The sequence below is a fragment of the Mus caroli genome, unplaced genomic scaffold (genome assembly GCF_978045245.1).
Source record: "Mus caroli unplaced genomic scaffold, Mus_caroli_1 scaffold_6, whole genome shotgun sequence".
NCBI lineage: Eukaryota > Metazoa > Chordata > Mammalia > Rodentia > Muridae > Mus > Mus caroli.
Window position 1 is genome coordinate 121,991,729 of NW_028227261.1, and position 21,201 is coordinate 122,012,929.

General features: G+C 44.8%; 1 protein-coding gene across 3 annotated transcripts in view; it reads right to left on the reverse strand.

The window, feature by feature from the left end:
* Positions 1 to 21,201, reverse strand: part of Bach2 (BACH transcriptional regulator 2) — a 345,285-nt gene that overhangs the window by 16,088 nt on the left and 307,996 nt on the right. For all 3 annotated transcript variants that reach the window (XM_021160930.3, XM_029476474.2, XM_029476473.2), the window contains one exon: positions 6,939 to 8,528. In XM_021160930.3, the coding sequence (XP_021016589.1) occupies positions 6,939 to 8,528 (1,590 nt within the window). The remainder of the gene's footprint in view (positions 1 to 6,938; positions 8,529 to 21,201) is intronic.

Below are 21,201 nucleotides of genomic sequence, written 5' to 3' on the forward strand. Positions count from 1 at the left end.
CAGTTTGTAGCTAGGGACCTCTGACCTAGAGATGGCAAAGGGCAGAGAACCTTCTTCACGAGACCTAACCTGCCTTCTCGGCACACCTACTTGGCCAGAGAGAAAACCTAGACAGGGAGGCTGGGAGGTCACTGCTGGCTAACAACTACCCACATCCTGTAGCCTAAACCGTTTTCCCCATTACCATCAAAATATCACTGAAAACCTAATTTCCTATAAAGAATTCCAAGATGACACAAAAGAGGAGAAGTTCCCGCTCTTAAACAATGCTTATTCTGCCCTGGTGCATTTCTCTACGATGTTTGCTCTGCACAGTTTTTATGGAATTGTGACAGTGACACTCTGCCCATCTCATCCCACCAAACTTTTAGGCACACATTTCACTTGCCCGTTACCTCTGGTTTGCTGGGCAGAGACTACTGAAGGAGGAGGGTAGAGAAGTAGATTTGGAAGCAAAAGCCAAAACCAAGAATCTGTTTCTTCTACGAGTCCCAGGAGAAGAGTGGCCTGTGGAACTTTCCTGCTTTGATATTTTGTTCTCATCGGACAGGAGCTGAAGCCACAGGCATACAGGGCCAGCTGAGTGGGCACCCTGGAGACCATGGCAATGTACTGGCTCTCCAAGATGCTTCTGCACCGTGTTATCCCCAGGGTATCTGAGATTCACTCCTACGACCACAAGGAATTAGCACTGTGGTCCCAGGAAGTCCATTCTCTCTGTTCCAGACCTCTTGAGGGTCTGTGAGTCAGAGATAATACTTGCCCCACTCAGCTTCTGGGCTTGCTATGAGGAATAAAATCCGGCAATAGAAAGGAATTGCCTTGTGAGCGAGGTGAGGCACATCTTTCTTTGTCATATGGTTTCCTCTTCCAGGCATATAACATTAGGGATTCCAAACACTGAGCATGTTCTAGACAACATGAAAACACTGTTTTAATCATGAATACAGTCGACTCCTATGCTGCCATTCAAAGTCGTCTTTTTATTAAGCAGAGCAATCACAGGCACTTGTAAAAGTATGCTTCATTTACCGAACCACAGAAATAATTGTAAAAATCGTACACAGAAAGCTATCAAGTCAGTTGGGAAGAAGAAGGGGTTGGTGGGAAGGGGAGGGGGGATGAGAGATGAGACATGAGAGATGGTAATTGGGGTTGAAAATGATCAAAATTTTTTTTTTTTGGATTTGACAATGACACTGTTTATTTGTTCCCAGAACTTTGCATGGGTCACAGGGTATGTATTCATTACCAGAATCCACATCAACACATGTAACAAAGTGACCTTTGAATTAGAGCTGTGGGTGCATGTTTCAAATTTTTTTAAATAAACTTTATTATAAAACTAAATGTCTTAGTCAATGGTTTATTGCTGTGAGGAGACAGCGTGGCCATAGCAACTCTTCTAAAGGAAACCATTTAGTTGTCCTATCCTACAGTTTCAGAGGTTTGGTCATGGCAGGCAGCATGGAGGCCGATGCTGGAGTAGTAGCTGAAAGCTCTACAGAAAATGATCAAAATTTGTGATATGGTGGTGCACACCTCTAATGCTAGCACTTGGGAGGTAGAGGCAGGTTTCTGTGAGTTAAAGGCCACCCTGGTCTATAGATTCAGTTATAGAATAGCCAGGACTATGTAAAGAGACTTTGTCTCCCTCAAAAAAAAAAAAAACTGAAATATATTATATTTGTGTATGAAATTGTCAAAGAATAATGGAATGATGATTTAAAAAATATAAAAAAAAAAGAAGAAAAGAAAAAAGACAAAAGACAGACTACCCAAGTCATTACCCTGGTGAGAATTCCTCATGTCTTCTCTGTACTATTTCACTGTTTGCTCCTCTCTCTCCCTCTCTCCCTCCCTTCCCCCTCCCTCCCTTGAATAAACACACACACACACACACACACACACACACACACACTTTTTTTTCATTTTGTTTTGTTTAACACAGGTCCTTCAGGCTGGCCTTGAACTCGTGACCTTCCTAAATGCTGGAATAATAAGGTGTATGCCACTATACCTGGGCACTTTCATATACTTTTATTCCTATCCAAATGAAGCATGCCAATACAGCAAGCCCAACTAAAGCTCCTTTGGATAGGGAACTAAGCCATCTTCCCAGTGTTCTTTTATTAAACCCACAATAGAAAGGCTTTGGGAACTTACTAGGGCATGCACCGCTTGGAAAATGGTTGTGATTTCTGTACAATTTTCAAAATCTAAAAACAAACTTGTAAACCTAAGGAGATGCCATGTCACATCCATCAGACAGACACACGGAGAAGAGTTAAGTATTAGCAGTGAGAAGAAGAACTAGCCTGATAGGGGGAATGCAAAGTTGGAAGGGCTGCCTTGGGAAATGGCTGAATAGTCCCTCAAAGGCCACATGGAATCCCCACGTGACACAGCAGTTCCACTCAGAGGCACTGAGTGAATGAACTGGAAGCCCGTCCTCAAAACCCTTGCATGCAAATGCTCAGAGCACTATTCTTCAGAAACATCCAGAAAGTAGAACCCGCCAAACTCCCTCAAGCAATGACGGATCAATAAAATGTGGCAGGCCTAAACACAATATATCAGCAATCAGCATGTGGAGCTAAATATGATGGGTGTGTGTAACTATGGAAGGGATACATTTTGAAAATGATATCCTATTTGAAAAAAACCCCAAATACCGTTTATACAAAACATCTAGTACAGGACAGAGGTGGTTAGTGGTTGACTGGGGTGGACAGAAAGAAGCCATGGGAAGAACCTGCTACTGGGGACGGCACTCCTCCTAGGTCAAAGAAAATACGCTAGAGCCAAAAAAACGGAAGACAGTTGCATAACACTGTGAGGATATTAAAAACACTGAAACTTTCATTCTAACAGGGTAAATTTTATGGTATGGCACGGAAATTATATTTCATTTAAAATTTTGCTATTTACTTATTTATTTATTCTCTCTCTCTCTCTCTCTCTCTCTTCCCCCGAGACAGGGTTTCTCTGTATAGCCCTGGCTGTCCTAGAACTCACTCTGTAGACCAGGCTGGCCTTGAACTCAGAAATCCGCCTGCCTCTGCCTCCCAAGTGCTGGGATTAAAGGCATGCACCATGCTATTTATTTTTATGTGTATAGTTATTTTGCCTATCTGTATGTCTGGTCTGTGTACCATGTATGTGCAGTGTTTTGCCGAGGCCAGGGTTACAGAAGACTGTGAGCCACCCATGAGTGTGGGCGCTGGGAACTGAACCTGGGTCCTTTGAAACAGCAGCCCATACTTGTAACTGCTGAGCCAACTTGCCAACCCAATAATTTAAGCTTTTTCAAAGCTAGGGAAAGGTGAAAAAGGATGGGGGGGGGGGAGTCTATGTTTTATGAACTAGGAGAGTCATTTAACAAGTGATAGATTTTACAGAAGGAAAGATATGCTAACGTTTTTCTTCTGGTCCAACATTTTGGCTCCCTACAGAAGCTGCAGAGAAACTGCTGTACTTTGCTGGTAGTTGCTTCAGAGAGGGGCCCCGGGCTGAGGCAGACTTGGTTGTCTCTCCCGGTTTACTTGGTTAAACCCCACCTGAGAGCAGTATTTGTAGAATCCCAGATAGATGCTGGTGTTTTAAAATGGATCAGTTAAAGTAATCAAGTTAAAACTCATGGTATTTCAGTGTACGTTTGAGGCAGACTGTCTACCCAGACCAAGTAACTCTTGAAGCAAGTAACTGACTCCCAGAGGGGCCATTGTGCTGAGGATGTGGGTGCTTCTGGGAAAGTGAATTCCTTTTCTGGGGAGTGGGGTGAGGTTGGGGGAGCAGAACCACACACACACACTCACACACACACACACACACACACACACCCTCAGCTTTGTTATCACACTCTTGTCTAACACAAGCTAACAAGAGGGGCAGAATGTCACTTATGAAACAGCATTCAGTTTCGGCAAATGTGTCTTTTACTGCTTATGAATAAACAACAGGTTTGTTTTGAAAAGTAAAGATAAAAATGAAATGCAAAGCTGGGCAATGGTGGCGCATGCCTTTAATCCCAGCACTCGGGAGGCAAAGGCAGGCAGATTTCTGAGGTTAAGGCCAGCCTGGTCTACAAAGTGAGTTCCAGGACAGCCAGGGCTACACAGAGAAACCCTGTCTCGAAAAAAACCACTCCCCCCCGCACCCCCCCAAAAAAAGAAATGCAAGGGTATTTTAAGGAGAGATTAATCCTGTTTGTGGCTGTTTCACAGGCTGAATGACTCCTCACCCTGTATCATAGCCTTCAGTTCTAAGGTGGAGATTGACAGAACCCAATCAGAAAACAAAACAAAACAAAAATAAACCACAACAAGAACAACAGACATGCATGTGGGTGGCATTGGTAAACTGACAGTCCCTAAAGAAGGTAATTTCTTGGGCTATGTGTAAGGCTCTTTTCGAGACCCAAGGAAGACTCGGAGGCATCTGCACTTGCTCTGCCAGTCCGCGGTAAGTAAGATCATTTGTGGGATGGTCACGACTCAATGACTAGTTTTCTGCATTAGGCACACTTAAGGGCAGTTAGGGACAAAAGGCAAACCTCAGGAAGGCTGTGGGAAGGAAGAACAGGAGGAGAGAACACACACTCATCCATGGGTTTAGGAAGCCTTGCTCCTAAAGGTTGGACCAGGGCTGCCGTGTCTTGGGCATTGATAGCAACTCAATCTCGCAGTGAAGGGGTAAGATTCAAACAGGAACAGATCCTATCCAGGTTTCCTTCACAATTTTTCTTTCTGAAATTAAACCCTTTTCAGGGGGTTTTCTGTCTATTTCTGCCAGACAGTAACAGGGAAGCAGGGACCAGGCAGACTCACAAAGAAGAGGAAGTGAACCCAGGGTGTGTCCGCAGCTAGCTCCAGGCGGCCCCGGAGTCCATTTTCAGTGTCGGAAGTTAAAGCTCTTGTGAGTTCTGCCCACCAGTTTATGGATGCAGACTACACCGGCTCTGTGGCTACCTCACCTCACCCCTCGAGGCACTTCTACCAACTGGTAGAGTTCATCTTTGCTGATAACTGAAGAGCAGACCAACCATGAGCGTGCTGGCCTCCTGGGCAGCCACCTCCCTTCCTGTCCTCCCTCTCTTCCCTCCCCTCATTTCATTTTTTTTTTTTTTTCGAGACAGGGTTTCTCTGTATAGCCCTGGTTGTCCTGGAACTCATTCTGTAGATCAGGCTGGCCTCGAACTCAGAAATCCACCTGCCTCTGCCTCCCGAGTGCTGGGATTAAAGGCGTGCGCCACCACGCCCGGCTTTTCATTTTTTAAATAGATTTCCAGGGCCAGGTCCTGGTAGGCTGGCCCCATATCATGGAGTCATATTCCCAACCTGTGCTTCTCTTTCCTGTGTTCTTCAGACACAGGGGCAAGACCTGCCACTGGGTTTGCTCACTTCTGCTCCTGAGACGGGTGTGAGACATAGTCTCGGTCTTTAGCTGGTTCTTCATCAATTAGTAAGACACTGCCGTGGGTACCAGGTCATGACCTAGACATGCTTAGGTTTGTCTAGGGAACATTCAAATTACTAGCGAACTAGGGACCTCTGGGAGTCCCATTCCTCTTTCTCATAGTCATGTGAGGCTTGCTTCTGCTGTTGTCAGGCTGTCCCCATTTCCACTCCCAGAAACAGTGACCCACAGATGAAGCCTTATATGCCTTTTCTCTACAAAGCACAACACTTTCAGGCTGGATAAACCCACTCACCACCACAGACATGACTTCTCCTTTGTGGGACCCTGGGAAAGAAACAAGCCCTGACACAGTTATGTGTGCCAACAAGACATTTCTGAATGGATCCCATGTCTAAGACGGATGATGAGCATTCTGTCGTGCACTGTGACAGACACAAGGTCACCCCGGAGTCTTCTATTGACAAGAAATACTTAGAAGGCCAGGGAGAAGCACCTGTATGTCAGGCCCTGCTCAGTTCCAATCGGCCAATTTGACCGAGCTTCTTCATTTCCCTTTGAACCGAAGGGATGCAGAGCAAACTCGAGGGCACTCTTCCAAAGTAGGTGGAAGAGAGGGGTGTGATGGAAGCAGAGGAAAAGGCAAGGAGACCAGAAGTATGTGAACCTTACATGCACTGCATTCAGCCAGCCTCTGCTCACTGAGCACAGGAATCCAGGTTAGATGCAAAGGGAGTTCGTCCTAAGGCTGCAGTGGTTGATTCTGACTCACACTGCAGCATCCTGCTGCCAAGGAAGAGACAGTCCATTTACAGTTACCAGACCATTTATGGTCACCTTTAACCTTGACACCTGTGCTGGCTGATCTTATGTCAGCTGGACACATAAACTAGAGCTATCTGGAAGGAGGGAATCTTAATTGAGAAAATGCCTCCATGAGATCTGGCTGGAGCGTAATTTCTTAAATTAGGGATTGGTGGGGGAGGGTCCATCCCATTGTGGGTGGTGCCATCCCTGGGCTGGTGCTCCTTAGTTCTAAAAGAATGCAGGCTGAACAAGCCATGAGGAGCAAGCCAGTAAACAGCACCGCTCCACAGCCTCTGCACCAGCTCCGCCTGCCTTTTTTTGTTTGTTTGTTTGTTTGTTTTTCGAGACATGGTTTCTCTGTATAGCCTTGGCTGTCCTGGAACTCACTCTGTAGACCAGGCTGGCCTCGAACTCAGAGATCCACCTGCCTCTGCCTCCCAAGTGCTGGAATTAAAGGCCTGCGCCACCACCGCCCAGCCAGCTCCTGCCTTGATTGAGCTCTTGTCCTGATTACTTTTGACGATGAACAGAAACATGCACGTGTAAACCAGATAAACTCTTTCCTCCTCAGATTGGTTTTTGGTCATGGTGTTTAGTCACAGCAACAGAAACCCTAACCATGACAACATAAAAGAACGACCTGAGAGTGATATTTGGGGAGAGGGAAAGGACTGAGAGAGTAGGTCACAGGCTTGAAACTTAGGATTCCCTACCTCCTGGCCCCTGTCCTGCACAGGACACGACTCACTGTCTGCTTCTGAGAATGATCCAGACTCGTCACTGGAATTGGTTCCGTAAGACTGCTCACATTTAATCTGGGGTCGGACTTGGTTGTACATTCCATCTCCCATCAGGCCTGGTTCCTGATGTTCCGTGGCAAGGAATCTGGCTCCCTGGGAACAGGGCGAAGAGGAGAACTCACAGAGAGGGAGGCTGCAGGGGGAGCCCCCGCTCCCGTCCTCTGCGTAGGAATACGAGGAGCAGGAGCTGGAGGTCCTGGTCCTGGTCTCGAGCGGAGGTGAGCGAGGACAGACTTTGATTGGCACCGGGCAGCTGGTGTTGGGCCGTATCCTTCCTGGCAAGTGGTCAGCCATCAGTCCGCTGTGGGAGTAAGCCTGGGAGCTGGGGAGGGACTGGCCAGCTCCCACCCATAGACTTTTTGGCACCGGCTCCGAAAGGTCTTTGTCCAAATTGCTCACTGCAGAGTATGAATGCACTGGAGTGTTCGGTTGGTCACACGCACTTGCGGAGAAGATGACGCTCCGGCGGTCCAGCTCTCCCTCCTGCTTACAGAGAGTCTCCGGCCCGGGCCCCCTGAGTGGCGACCCCATCGCGAAGTTGGACACATCCTTCTGGCCCACGTGGGGCTGTCCGTAATTCCCTGCCAAAGGGGTGTAATCAGTTTTAAGGTCACCCTGAGAGATCCCCTTGTTGAAAGGGCATGCTGAACTCCTGACAAAGGGTTGCTGAGATGTACTGGGCAGGCCAGTGGCCTCCACACCTTTTGTTATACTGAACAGAGACCGCAGACAGGAAGGAGAGGACACACTCCTGGATCTGTCCAGGCAGGCGGCTCCAGTAGGGGTACTGGGGGTAGGGGCAGGGCTGGGCTGTTTTCGGTCCATCTCGACATCTCCTGGTCTGTCTTTGATGTCGGTTTCATCTCCGGACAGGCAGAGGGTGATGCTCTCCTCCTCGGGCTCCTCACTGGGTGGCTCACTTTTAATCTGTCCCACGGGGAGCCCCGGCTTGAGGCTATTGCCAGGACTGTCTTCACTGAATGTGCTTGCAAACCCTGAGGTACCGTGTGAGGGTGCACTGTAGACGTTCTTGGTACACGCAAGCTGGTACTTCTTATATCTAGGGTACTGGGTCAGTGCACCCTTTTCTGAGTTTTCCTTGGTGTCTGTGGGTACCTCAGACTCAGGGAGCAGGGCTTCTTCTTTCTCTGCTACTGGGATGGCAGTGGCCTCAAAGCTGATGGGGTCTGGGAGCATCTGGTCTGTGGCGCAAGCCATCCTAGCTGTCTCTGAGTCCATTGTTTCTTCTTCTTCCTCCTCTTCTCCTGCAGAATTCCCATGGTCCTCTTGGGGGCGCTGGCACGCACTGTCCTTTCTGCAAACAAACAGGCCATCCTCCCTGTTCAGGAGCTGGGTCTGCAGGAAGCTGAAGCAGGAGTCCTCCAGATTGTGCATGCGCAGGAACTCAGCACAGCGGATGACCTCCCGGATGTTCTCTCGGCTGAGTAACAGCTTGGCAGTGTAGGCAAACTGTAGCAGTGGCCCAAAGCCCCTGGCCGTGACCTGCAAAACAAACAGGGAAATCGTCAACGTTACCATCAGCACTGCTATTGTCCTGAATTTCTCAACCAAAGCAAGATAACCAGACAGTGCTAATGCCCTAGAATAAAAACTGCAAAGGAGCAGTTAATCTCATACTGGGTCAGCAAGGCTTCTCTGCTTCCAATAATTAGTGGTTGTCTTGTGCCTGCCACCTCTGTCCTTCACGGCACCAGCAGAATTGAGAATTGCCAAGGTCAAGTGGTGAGGCAAGATGACAAAGGGTTCACTGTTCACACTAATGAAATATCCTGGCAAAAATGCGGAGAACAATGGGAAGCCTATAGATGTCTGTCCCTGTCAGTCCTGTTGAGAGCCATCCCACACAAGAGGGGGAGCTGTGGCTCTTCGTGCAGCTCTTGAGAGCCAAAGAAAGCATTATCATTTTCTTGTCAACTGCAGAGATGGCAGGAAGGCCCTGTCAAAACCCAGTGTCTGTGGGGTTTTTCATTACAATGTTAAAAGAAACACTGAAAATCCCTCTTTTGCTCAGCTCAACCTTCACAGCTTCTACTTGGGATTTTCCTTTTTTTTTTTTTTGAGACAGGTCTCACTATGTAGACCTGGCTGTCTTGAAACTTACTATGTAGACTAGACTGCCCTCAAATGCAACAGAGATCTGCCTGCTTCTATCTCCCAAGGGCTGGGATTAAAGATGCACACCACTGTGCCTGGCCCTACTTGGGATTTTTTAATTAGCCTGTCATAGCTGATCTTATAATGACAAAGTTGATGATGATTGTTTACAAGAAACTAACTGTTGGTTCAAAGAGAGTAGGGTGAGAGTATACAGATCTACACAGTCAGCTGTCACTTCAATAACTGTAGCCTCCAAGTAGCAAAGGACACGGACGTATTTCTTCCCTAATTATCAGCAGCAGCTTTGCCATGGAGATGTCTAATACCTTCTGCGGCTCAGTCTATGTCTTACTGCTTCTCCAGTATATTTTACAGGCTGAAAAATGTACTCATGCATAGCTTCCACGTATGTGTGTACACAGGCACACACAATGACAATGACTTAGACAATTAAAAGTGTGTTGCCTATGTCTAGCTGCCTTTGTTGTTGTTATTGAAAAGATAGGAATGTCTAAACTGTGGGACTCGGGGCAGGCTTCCTAACCCTGCATATACTGTTTGATTTCCCGTAGATTCTTATGAAGCCTGCTGCTGACCCCGGGGGAAGGGAGACAGATCTACAAATCATGTGAACACATCAAACAAGAGCAGCTGTCTTGGGTGCTTGCTACAGCTACAGTGGCAGTGATCAAAAGTTTCTGCGGGGGAGGGAGTGGGAGGAAGATGGAGCGGTAAGCTGGGTGGCTGACTTCTGTATGTCTTAAACTTCCTGCAGCACAGGGAGCCAGCCCAAGCTCATTAAAAGACCTGTCTCCACTGCACAAGATTCAACCCATTGTGCTCTCAAAACTCTTGGAGCCAGAGAGAGCAAAGGTCCTGGAGTCTCCACTGGATGGGATTTTAAATGTCAATGTTGTGGAAGAACTTGATAAAAAAGCAAAAATAAATAATCTGTTAGGTAATGAGTTCAGAGGAATTCAGCCATCAGTAACAAGCCGATTTGGAATAAAGACAGAGAAATCCTATATGGAAGGAGGAACTAAATAAAAGACAAGAAAGGGAGAAGTTAAATTGTTACAACTTTCAGATGACATGATTTTTAAAAACAAGCAACCCTGAAGAGTCCACTGTTTATGATCATGAACTAAGAATAAACTTATTAAACACAAAAATCAACATACGGAACCAAGCAGCACATTATATACTAGCAGTGAGTTGTCTGAAGTGGAAATCCCATTTACTAGAGCTACATGAAACATGGAGGAATAAATCCAACCAACAAGGTTAAAGATCTCTACAGGGAAAAACCAATAAAACATTGAAGAAAGAAGCTGAGACATAGAGACAAACAGAAGGATGCTCTGTATATGTGGGCTAGAAGAATTAATATTGTTAATACATTTATATTGTCTAAGCAAATCTACATACAATCTGATGCAACCAATACTCAAGTATGAATGATATTATTTATAGAAGTCAAAAAATACCTTACAGTTTTGGTGACGTATGCCTTATAGTTCTCGCTACCTGAAAAGCTGAGAGGGTTGTCTGAAATTAGAGGTCATCCTGGGCAACAGTCTTATATTTCTCTCTCTCTCTCTCTCTCTCTCTCTCTCTCTCTCTCTCTCTCTCTCTCTCTCTCCCCCCCCCTCACTATATATCCAGGCTGTCTTTAAACTCTTAATTCTTCTGCTTCTGCCTTCCAAGTTCTAGAATTATATCTGTACATCACCACACAAGACCTGGTTCTGCCTCTTTTTACAAAAACAATATTTTTATTCGTTCTCTGAGGATTTCATATTTTGATGATATTCACCTCCTCCACCAACTCCTCCTAGAGCAGTGGATCTCAACCTTCCTGATGCTGCGACCTTTTCATTCAGTTCCTCATGTTGTGCTGACTCCATCCATAAAATTATTTCATTGCTACTTCATAGCTGTAATTTTACTATTGTTATGAAATCTAATGTAAATATCTGATATGAAGGATGTATGATATGACCCAAAAAGGATTTTAACCCACAGCCAGAGACCATATTCTAGACCCTCCCCTACTAACTTCCCACCCAGTCAATATCTTGTTCTCCTCCACCCCACTCTTAAAACCAAAATGTACCACCTCCACTGCCACCAAAAATGTCCGATTTTTGTTGCTTTCAGCCTGCTATGAAGTATGGTTGACTGATTAATGATCATTACAGAAGCCTGACTCTCCTCCTCTGAGTAGCCATCAAATGCCAATAGTTCCTCAGAGAGGGGTAGGACTTTGTGCCCACTTCCCCGTTCCATGCTTGCTTGAACTTTGTCTTGTTTGGTCTTGCCCAGGTTCATGTTGCTAGCAATGCTGTGAGTTCATATGTGCACTGTCTTCTTGTGTCTGGAAAACATTGCCTCCTTGAAGTCATCCATTACCTGGGGCTCTTACAGTCCCCCCCTCCATGTTCCATGAAGAGCCTTAACTCCTGGAAGGAGTGGCAGAAGTTCCATTTAGGGCTTGGAACTCTGAAGTCTCTAATTTTTTTGTATGTTGACCAGCTGTGTGTCTCTGTGTTAATCACCATCTGTTGCAAGGAGAAACCTGTCTGATGAGAGTTGAAGAGATGCACTGATCTACAGGCATGGCCATAAATTATTGGGGGGTCATCATTTGAATATCATTCCGCTTAGATGTAGACTGATATTAGAAGGTTGTTCTCTAAGGGACGTGAAATTTTTAGCTAGAAGTTCTTGCTTTCATTAACAGTGCCAGTGTGAGTTCCATCTCATGGGGTGGGTCTTGAACACAATCAGAAGGTGGTGAGTTATTGCCATAACATCTGTGCCGCTATTGTACCAGTGGGCACAGTTGCCAGGCAGGCCATTACTGTAGCTCTTAGGTCATTCCTGAAGCTCTCTGGGGTCTGTTAGGTGAGACTGATGATAACTCTTCTCTTCCATTTGTGTACACAGCACCTTTTAGCACCATGATAGCGAGGCAGTATTGATCAAACTTCCATGCTCATGACTCAAGCAGGTGGTGTCATTAGCACTAGAGTCCTACCACCAAGTTCTGAAAGACAATAGATATCATTGTTTGGGTAACACCTCAAAAATGGTGACCTACTCTTAGGGTTTGTATTTGCTAGCCTGTGCTATCTAGTTGGAGTATTATTTCCCTGTTATAGGGTGCTGTGGCTGTCAACTTGACATAAGGTTGAATTTCCTAGGAAAAGGGGACATTAACTAAAGAAATGCCTCATCAGTTCAGCCTGTAGGCAGGTTTGTGAAGAATGTTCTTGATTGATGTGAGAGGGTTCAGCCTCCTTGTGGGTGGTGCTACCCCTGGGGAGATGGTTGCTGAACAAATCTCTGAACATGGTCTGCTTTAGTTTCTGTCCTGATTTCTCCTCATGAGGAACTTTAAGTTGTAAGGTTAAACATTTTTCCTCCCCAAGTTGTTTTTGGTCATGGTTTTAATCACAGCAATAGAAACCTAACTGGAACATAGGGTAACTCCATTTAAACGTTTGATATATGTATATTTATATATTTTAAGGTACTTCCATGGCAGTAGCTGGCTTTTTCAAATCTGGTTATGCCTCTTAATTATTATTATTTTTTTGAATGTGTTGTGAGTGACTGTCTTCTATGTCAAGCAACTGCCCCATCTTGGAGCATTCAGCTGTGTTCCCCTGCAATATTTCATCTCAGCTAAGCTTGTTGGTGGTTTATGCCCCAGCATAGCAAGGCGATTCTTGCTGGAGTAGGCAGCTATATCCAACTGCTTCCTCCCATCTGGTGACTCTGCATGTGGGTTAGGGGAGGGGTTAGAGTGTGTGTGTATCATTCAGAGATATAGTATATATGGAAATAGAAAGAGTATGTATATATAGTATATATAGAAAGATTCTATATTCTCTATATCTCTGACTATATGTATATATACTTATTATGTATCAGTCAAGAAATACTAGATAGGGCTACAGGAAGCCCACACCACTGCTGGGTAAGGGTTATCAGGTACAGCTAGTTGGGGAAGGAGTCCCATACCCTGTAAGTAACCTCTCACTTACACTCTGTAAGGAAGCTGTAAACTCATGGTTCTCTAGAGGGAGCTTTAGGTGGATCACATTTCCGTTGGTCATTAGGACTCTGGGAAGAGGACTACACAATGCTTTATGTCTCTCCCTGGGAGAGAGTTCTAGCAACAGTATGGAACCACAAAAGATCCCGAAGAACCAAAGAAATCTACAAGAAAAATAGAGCAAGAAGCATTGTCTTACCCCCTTTACAAACATAACATAAACTGCATTAGCCCATAAGCAGCACTGTCAGGGCATTACACAGAACCAGACCAGGAGAATGGAACAGAGAGCCCAGAAATAAACCCATACATTTACAGACAGCTGATCTGACAAAGGTGCTAAAAACACACAGCAGGGAAAGAAAATCACTTCTGTAAGTGCTACTGGGAAAACTGTACGACTTTACAGCATGAAAACAGATCTGTGTCTCTCACCAGATACAAATATTCACTCAAAGTGTATGAAAGAAAGACTCAAACATGGGATCTCAAACTACAGAGAATGCATGGGAGTGTGCACGGAATTCCATTGTGTTGGGCTGGACTATAATGGTTTTGGATACTGGATATACTGCCTCATTTGGGGTATGAAGGAACAAAAGCAAAACTAGACCAAGGGGCATGTATCATAATAAAGACAGGTTCTACTTAGCAAAGGATTACAGAGTACAAAGAGATGTGGGAACATGTCTGCAAGTTCTACATTTACTAAGGACCAAAGGTAAAAAATAATAAGAGCAGCTATGACCCTTAACCTCAGCACTCCAGAAGCAGAGGCAGGCAGATAGATCTATGTGGATTTGAAATCAGTTTGGTCTACATAAGGAAGTCTACCTATGCTAGCCAGGGCTACATAGTGAGAGCCTGTCTCAAAAAATTATAAAAAACCCATCAGGATTGCTGTTATTAGAAGGGTGAAACTTAGTATGTGTTGGTGAGGCTGCAGAGAAAAGGAGCCATTGAGAATTCCCTAAAAAATGAAATATGAAACCCCACAGCTGGGTGTGTTTCCAAAGGAAATAAATACAGTATGTTTGTATCCCTGTACTTACTGCAGCACAATTCTCCGTAGCTAATTCTCTATAATAGATAGAGGAAGTACAGGATATGCACACAGTGGAATACAATAGAGCATAAAACGCACAAACCCTGCTATTTGTAACTACATAGATGGCCACATGGGAAGTTGTACAAGTGAAATCAGCCAGGCACGGAGAGGCATGATTGCAGTAGTTCACTCACATGTACAGTCTAGTGTAGATTTCATAGGCACAGAAAAGAAAATGCGGATGGGAAGGCTAGATGGCAGAAGGGATTGGAAGATGGTGGTCAAAGAACCCATAGCTATTAAATAAACAGCTCATCTGAGAGCCACCGTTCAGTGAGTAGTTAGTGACAATATGGAACATGCCTGAAAACTGACAAGAAAGCACACGTGTTATTATCACAGAATGATAACGAATGCATCTGTTAGTTAGCTTGATTCATCCATTCCACAGTGTGGCCATACTTCAAAACAGTATTTTATACATGAGACAGCCATACAAATTAATGTGCCCCTTAAAATCAGTAAGACTGGAGAGAGATTAGCTTATAAATTATAATCTAAGCCCAAGACAGGAAAGTCTGTTTGCACCAGAAAATTTCACAAGAGCCGACATCTAACTCTTCTTCCACACCCAGATGAATCCTGCCTTGCACACACAACTGTACTCGTCTTCTACGTGCAAGGCTTTGTCTAGGGAGTCACAGCCACTACTTGTGAAGCATCTCATGGACCAGTCCTGTGCTGGCGTGTAAAGTAGCCATGATGGATTCTACCTTGTACCCAGGAAACTGAGAGGTACAGAGGTAAAGGAACTTATCCAAGGTTGTACAATCTAGTGGGTAAGCAGGCAGGATGTAAACCCAGGACCCTTGACATAGGGCTGAGAGTGACGGACAAGCACATGGCTGTGACTGAAGCTTAGACGTGTAGAGGCCATACAAAGTGTGTGAAATTAGTTACTGTGTAAGAGTGTATGCAAGTCAACCCCAGAAGTGCTATCTCGAGAGTATGTGAACAGCTGTCAGCTGAGAAATCCAGACACACACATGAGAAGAGACTGATGGTCTGTTGGCCCCCAGAACACATACACTGGACACTAGGATGCAGTTGGTCTGCTTATGCTGTGGGTCTTGGGTGCATTCATATGATGAGCACATTTAAACTGCCACTGGAGAAACCCCAGGCAAAGGTCCAAAGGTACACACACACACACACACACACACACACACACACAAGCGCCTATTACACATTTTGGATAGTTTTAAACCCAGCAATTACTGGATTGTCTACATACTGGATTAGCCTCCATGTATCCAAATCTGCCTACACAATCTGCCTATTTTGAGGAAGCACTGAAACCCACTCATTGTATCAGATGGCAACTCTCCCGGTAGCAAGGTGAAGCCGTCCATCATAAAGCTGTGACTACATCTACACTGGCATTTACTCTTTGTTCCTAAGGAGTAAGTCTCTGATAATCGGAAAAAATAAGGGAGGGAGGCCGCGAATCATTCTCCAATGACCCATAAAATTGTATTTAAAAAAAGTAATGCTCATCAAGTAGGATGAAATGGTTAGAAATAGAAAACTAGTTCCTTTCCACTGCTGTTAACAAGCCCTGTGCCATCGCTGTGAAGGAAGTGGACGGATCTAGGTTAAAGCCCACTGGCCATTTAGGAATGTCCTAAGGGCATGATAAACAGTACTAAGTAACTCCATTGCTATCTGGCCCTGGAATATACAGCACCGACTACGCAGATGGTACTAGATCACACATCAGGAGCAGATATGGCATTCCGCGTGGGACTGAGACCGGGCAGGTTACAGGAACTAATCTTTCCTTGCTTTCTGTATCCTGCTGGCTACTGACCTTAGCCGCAATTGGTACACAGGAGGCAGCAGCACCAACCTGTAGGCATCAGCTCTGAGAGTAGTAAGACCAGGCCACCAAACTCACAGTGACACGAGCCAACACTCTGACAATGACAGGTTAGAATACTGGCCCTTAGCCCTTTACTCCTTGGGGTTCTGACTTCCCACTTCTATGCAGTTAACAAAAGGAAGATGGGCTAATGAAAACTCAAGCAGCAGAGCGTAGGGTCGATGCAATCTGAGGGATGGTGCACTCATTACCTCCAAAGGAACCCATCTTGCTGCTGGGTGGAGCATATGATAAGAAACACAGTTGGCCTGGAATATATATATATAAAGGCAGGGCAGAGGAAACCAGGACTTTTATGGGAATAATCAACTGATTTCTGATTGTATTTAAGGTGTGCTCCACAGGAGATGATTTTTCATGTCTAGTACCCAAACCATTGCTGAAGAGGTGACGTGTGTGTGTGTGTGTGTGTGTGTGTGTGTGTAACCTACTACTGTTGTTTTACTGAGTGGACATATTATCAGACTACCTCCGAAATATTAACGGTCAGAGAATTATCTTTTGTTAGTGAGCAGCAAAGGAAAGATTCATAACTGGTGATGAGAACAAGCCCTCAGCCCTCAATGAGATATTCACATCAACCCATCCCAAGGCTCTGGGAGCATCATGGAAGAGGGGGCAAAAAAATGGGGAGGAGTCCTGTAAGATGCTGCCTTCTGGTCACGAGATGGTCACGGCACTCATGAACCTTCAGCAGCTGGACTTACACAAATCCTCTAGGAGATGAAGTGGGCCCCACCCACAGCACGGGCGGGGAGTCATTTGTAACTGATGTCTGCTGAGGAAATGGGAATCACTTTTTTTGGGTAGGTGTGGCCATTAGTATGATTCTCATGCTCCTGCAGATGTGGGCGGGGTCCACATGCATAGGGCGATGGGGGGTATGTGGGTGGGCTCCATATGCACGGGATGTGGACAGCACTAATGGGACTCTGGCTCAGTGACAACAAATAAAGAAAAGGACACGAAGTCAGGAAAGGTTGTGTTAGGAGGAGGAAGGGAAAAACAGGGAGTGGATATGATGAAAATACACGGTGCGAAATGATCAAATATAAGTATTACATTTAAAATGGGGGTTGAAGGACTGAAGAGATGGCCCAATGATTAAGAGAGAGCACTCATCTTGTAGAAGACATTGGTTCAGTTCTCAGAACCGACATTAGGAGCTCAAACCTGCTTGAAACTCCAGTTCTAAGAGATCTGACATCCTCTTCTGGATTTCACAGGCACCAGCACACACATGGAAAACTAACACACACACACTCTCCCCCCCCTCATACCCTCATACACACACACACACACACACACACACACACACACACACAATTTTTTAATGGGGGCTGGGGATTTTTATGGGTCTAAGAACACCCTTTTCTACTTAAGCCACGCAGTTGAGGCTTTGTTGTTGAGTTTCGCAGCATATATATATGGCTGTGGCGGGAGCTCATTTGAAGGCCGATCAGATGAAGTGGGAGATGTGGGGTGACTCGCCTGGAGGGCTTGTATACTCCTCAATGTCTCTTAACTACAGCCTTGAAAGCATGGACACCTGCATCTCCAGAGGCATTATGGGAACTGTGCCAGTGCAGGACCTGGGAAGATGAAGGTAGTGTGGCTATGCTTCTGGACTTCTTAAACTCAGGCTGCTGACCACGCCTGTAGGATGCACTTCCCTAGCAAAACACTTGTGACTGCTCGCTTTCCATCGCCACAGTACAACTTTCTGTTCTGCAAGACAAAGGCTGTTTTACCCCAGACATAGCTGTTATCTTTGTGGTCTGGGTTGTTTATTGCTAATGTCTGTCTTGACTGTTTTTGTCCCTAACACCTACTTACTCAGTTAAAACTAACTTGACCAGACAAAAATGTAAATGAGGTATATACGTTTTAAAAAGTCTCTAGAAATTCATAAAAAATGAAGTATAGTCTTAATTATTTTCCATTAGTTTAAAAACAGACTAAATTCCTCTTTTAAGACCACACATTCAGGGCTGGGGCACAGCTAGTGACAGAGCATTTGCTTACTATGTTAAGAAAGTACCACTGGCACCACAAACCACAAAGATAATGCATCAATACTAATTTTTCTACAAGTGATGGTATCATTTTTTATTAAAACATTAGTGCCCAAAATAAGGGGTTTAGTTGTCATATTTTCGTATATTGTCTTTCTTTTTAAAAAAAGTTCTTTCTTTCTTTCTTTCTTTCTTTCTTTCTTTCTTTCTTTCTTTCTTTCTTTCTTTCTTTCTTTCTTTCTTTCTTTCTTTCTTTCTTTCTTTCTTTCTTTCTTTCTTTCTCTCCATCTCCCTCCCTCTCTCTTTCTTTCTATCTTTCGTTTACATATATGGATGGGTGTTTTGCCTGCTGTAAATCTACGCTCTACTCACCTGTAATGCCTATGGGGGCCAGAAGAGGGCATCTGATCCACTGGGATGTGGAGCCTGCACACGTGCTGGGAATCAGATTTGTATCATCTGGAAGAGCATCCAGGGCTCTTATCTGCTGTGCCATCTCTCTAGCTCCTTTGTTGTCTGTCTGTCTTTTCTTTCCTGCCTGCTTTTGTTGTTGTTGTTGTTGTTGTTTTTCGAGATAGGGTTTCTTTGTTAGCCTTGGCTGCCATGGAACACACTTTGTAGACCAGGCTGACCTTGAATTCATAGACATCTGCCTGCCTGGAGCATTCACCATCATGCCTGACTCCTTTGTCTTTCTTAATCTCTTCTTCCACTCCTGTTCCCCCCTCCCGCTTGTGCCCTTTTTTTCCTACATGTCACACATGTTTCATGATCTCATCTTTTAAAAGATTTTTCTATTTATTTTTATGCATATGAGTACACTGTAGCTGTACAGATGATTGTGAGCTTTCATGTGGTTGTTGGGAATTGTATTTAGGACCTCTGCTCACTCCGATCAACCCCACTTGCTCCAGTCAGCCCTGCTTGCTCCTGGCCAAAGATTTATTATTATACATAAGAACACTGTAGTTATCTTCAGACGCACCAGAAGAGGGCATCAGATGTCATTAGGGTGGTTGTGAGCCACCATGTGGTTGCTGGGATTTGAACTCAGGACCTTCAGAAGAGCAGTCAGTGCTCTTAACTGCTGAGCCATCTTGCCAGCTATTTTCAGGTTTTAAAGACATGTTCATGTTGATTTACATGGTGGCGGCACCAAATTACGAGTCTATGGCAGCGGCACCAAATTACAAGTCTACAGCCTCACCAACATTTACTGTTATTTGTCACACCTAATCTTAACTTTCTGTTGTTAATACTTGTCTTATTTTCTCCCCAACACCTTATGCTATACAAGTACAAAACAGTGAGGTTGTATGTGTTAGACTAATTAACCTTGCTACTAGGATGAATTTATTAAGGCAATCAACCTTTCTGATCATTTTAGTATAATTTAGACAAAAGTGTAGTGGCTTGAATGAAAATGGCTTGAATGCTTGGTTCCTAATCGGCAGAACTGTTTTTGAAAGGACTACTAGGTATGGCCTTGCTGGAGGAGGTGTGTCACTGGGGGTGGCATTTAGGTTTCAAAAGGCTGTGACAAACCTGACGATGCTGTTTTGGGGAATGTGTAGGCTCTTAGGTTTCGAACTAGAGAAACATTTGAATGCTGTAAGTGGGGCTTAATGAACCATCCTCATAGGAACTTGGAAGTCAGTAATGCTGAGAGCAATGTGGCAGAGTCAATATTAGCAACCGAGCTAGAGAAGATTCTTGTGGCATTTTGATAAAGAACGTGGCTGACTTTTGTCTTTGTCCTAAGAATCTACCTGAGGCTAATTATAAGAGTTTTAGATTAATGGTGTTGGCAGGGGAGATTTCAACACAACCTATGATTGGTTGTGTCACATGGTTATTAGTGATCACTCTTATGCAGATTTACAATGAAAAATAGCAAGCAAGGCAAAAATATAAAACATACAATTTGAGGAGAAAAAAAAATACAAGGGAGTGAATGTAATGTTGGAGCCATGACTTGTGCTCAAAGAGAAGAGAAACTTAAAGAAAAGCCTGATGCTAAGTGGAATAAAGGGAGTGGTGAGATGCCCCCATCCCCCAGCTAATCCTACAGCCTCTGAAAGAAAAAAGCCCAAAGGATTTTCTCCACCTAAAAGGAAACTGTAAGAGAGATCTTATGCAAATATAATTCAAGAAGGGGGCCAGATTCCAGTCCAAGGAGGCAGCTGAACTTGGTAGCATTGGCCATGTGGTTCTGGATTCAGAGTCATGAAGGATACAGGATAAAGATGGTTCAGAATCTTCCTCAGACATTAAGGAAAGCCACTGAGGTCAGGTGTGTGTCAGGGGAGACCCTGCACGGAGAGGCCATTGCATGAAACTGCTAAGGTGAAGCCTGGGTTATGTTGGTGACTCCAAGATGCTGGAGATGAGAGAGGCATGGGATACTTGCCAAGAATTGCTGATGACAGGGCATGCAATCAGCCTAAGAGAGAGAACTGTGTTGTAGTCAGCAAAGCTGGAAGGAGTGGGAGATCTGAAGAGCCGTCTTAGCTTTTGACAGCAGACATGAAGTTACAGGATTTTGGAGTTTACCTTGCTGTGTTTTGGTCTTGCTTTGGTCAGAGTGTCCTCACTGTACCCCATCCCTCCCTTTTGGAATGGTAATGTGTATTTTGTTCTACTCTGTGTTGGCAGTACGTAAGTTGCTTTTTGAACAAGGTATTACAGTTAAGGTATTGCCTTGAGTCTCAGAAGAGACAATAGACTGTTAAAGAGTGCTGATCCCATGGAAGACTACAGAGACTTTTGGAGTTGGATCACGTGCATTTGCATCTTGATATGGCCACAAACCTGTGGAGGCCAGGGAGTAGAGTATGGTAGTCGTTTGAATGAGAATAGCCTCCATAAGTCTCATATATTTGAATGTTTGGTCCCTAGTTGGTGGAACTGTTATGGGAAGGATTAGGAGGTGTGGCATTTTTTGGAAGAAGTGTGCCACTTGGGGCAGCCTTTAAGGTTTCAAAAACTCC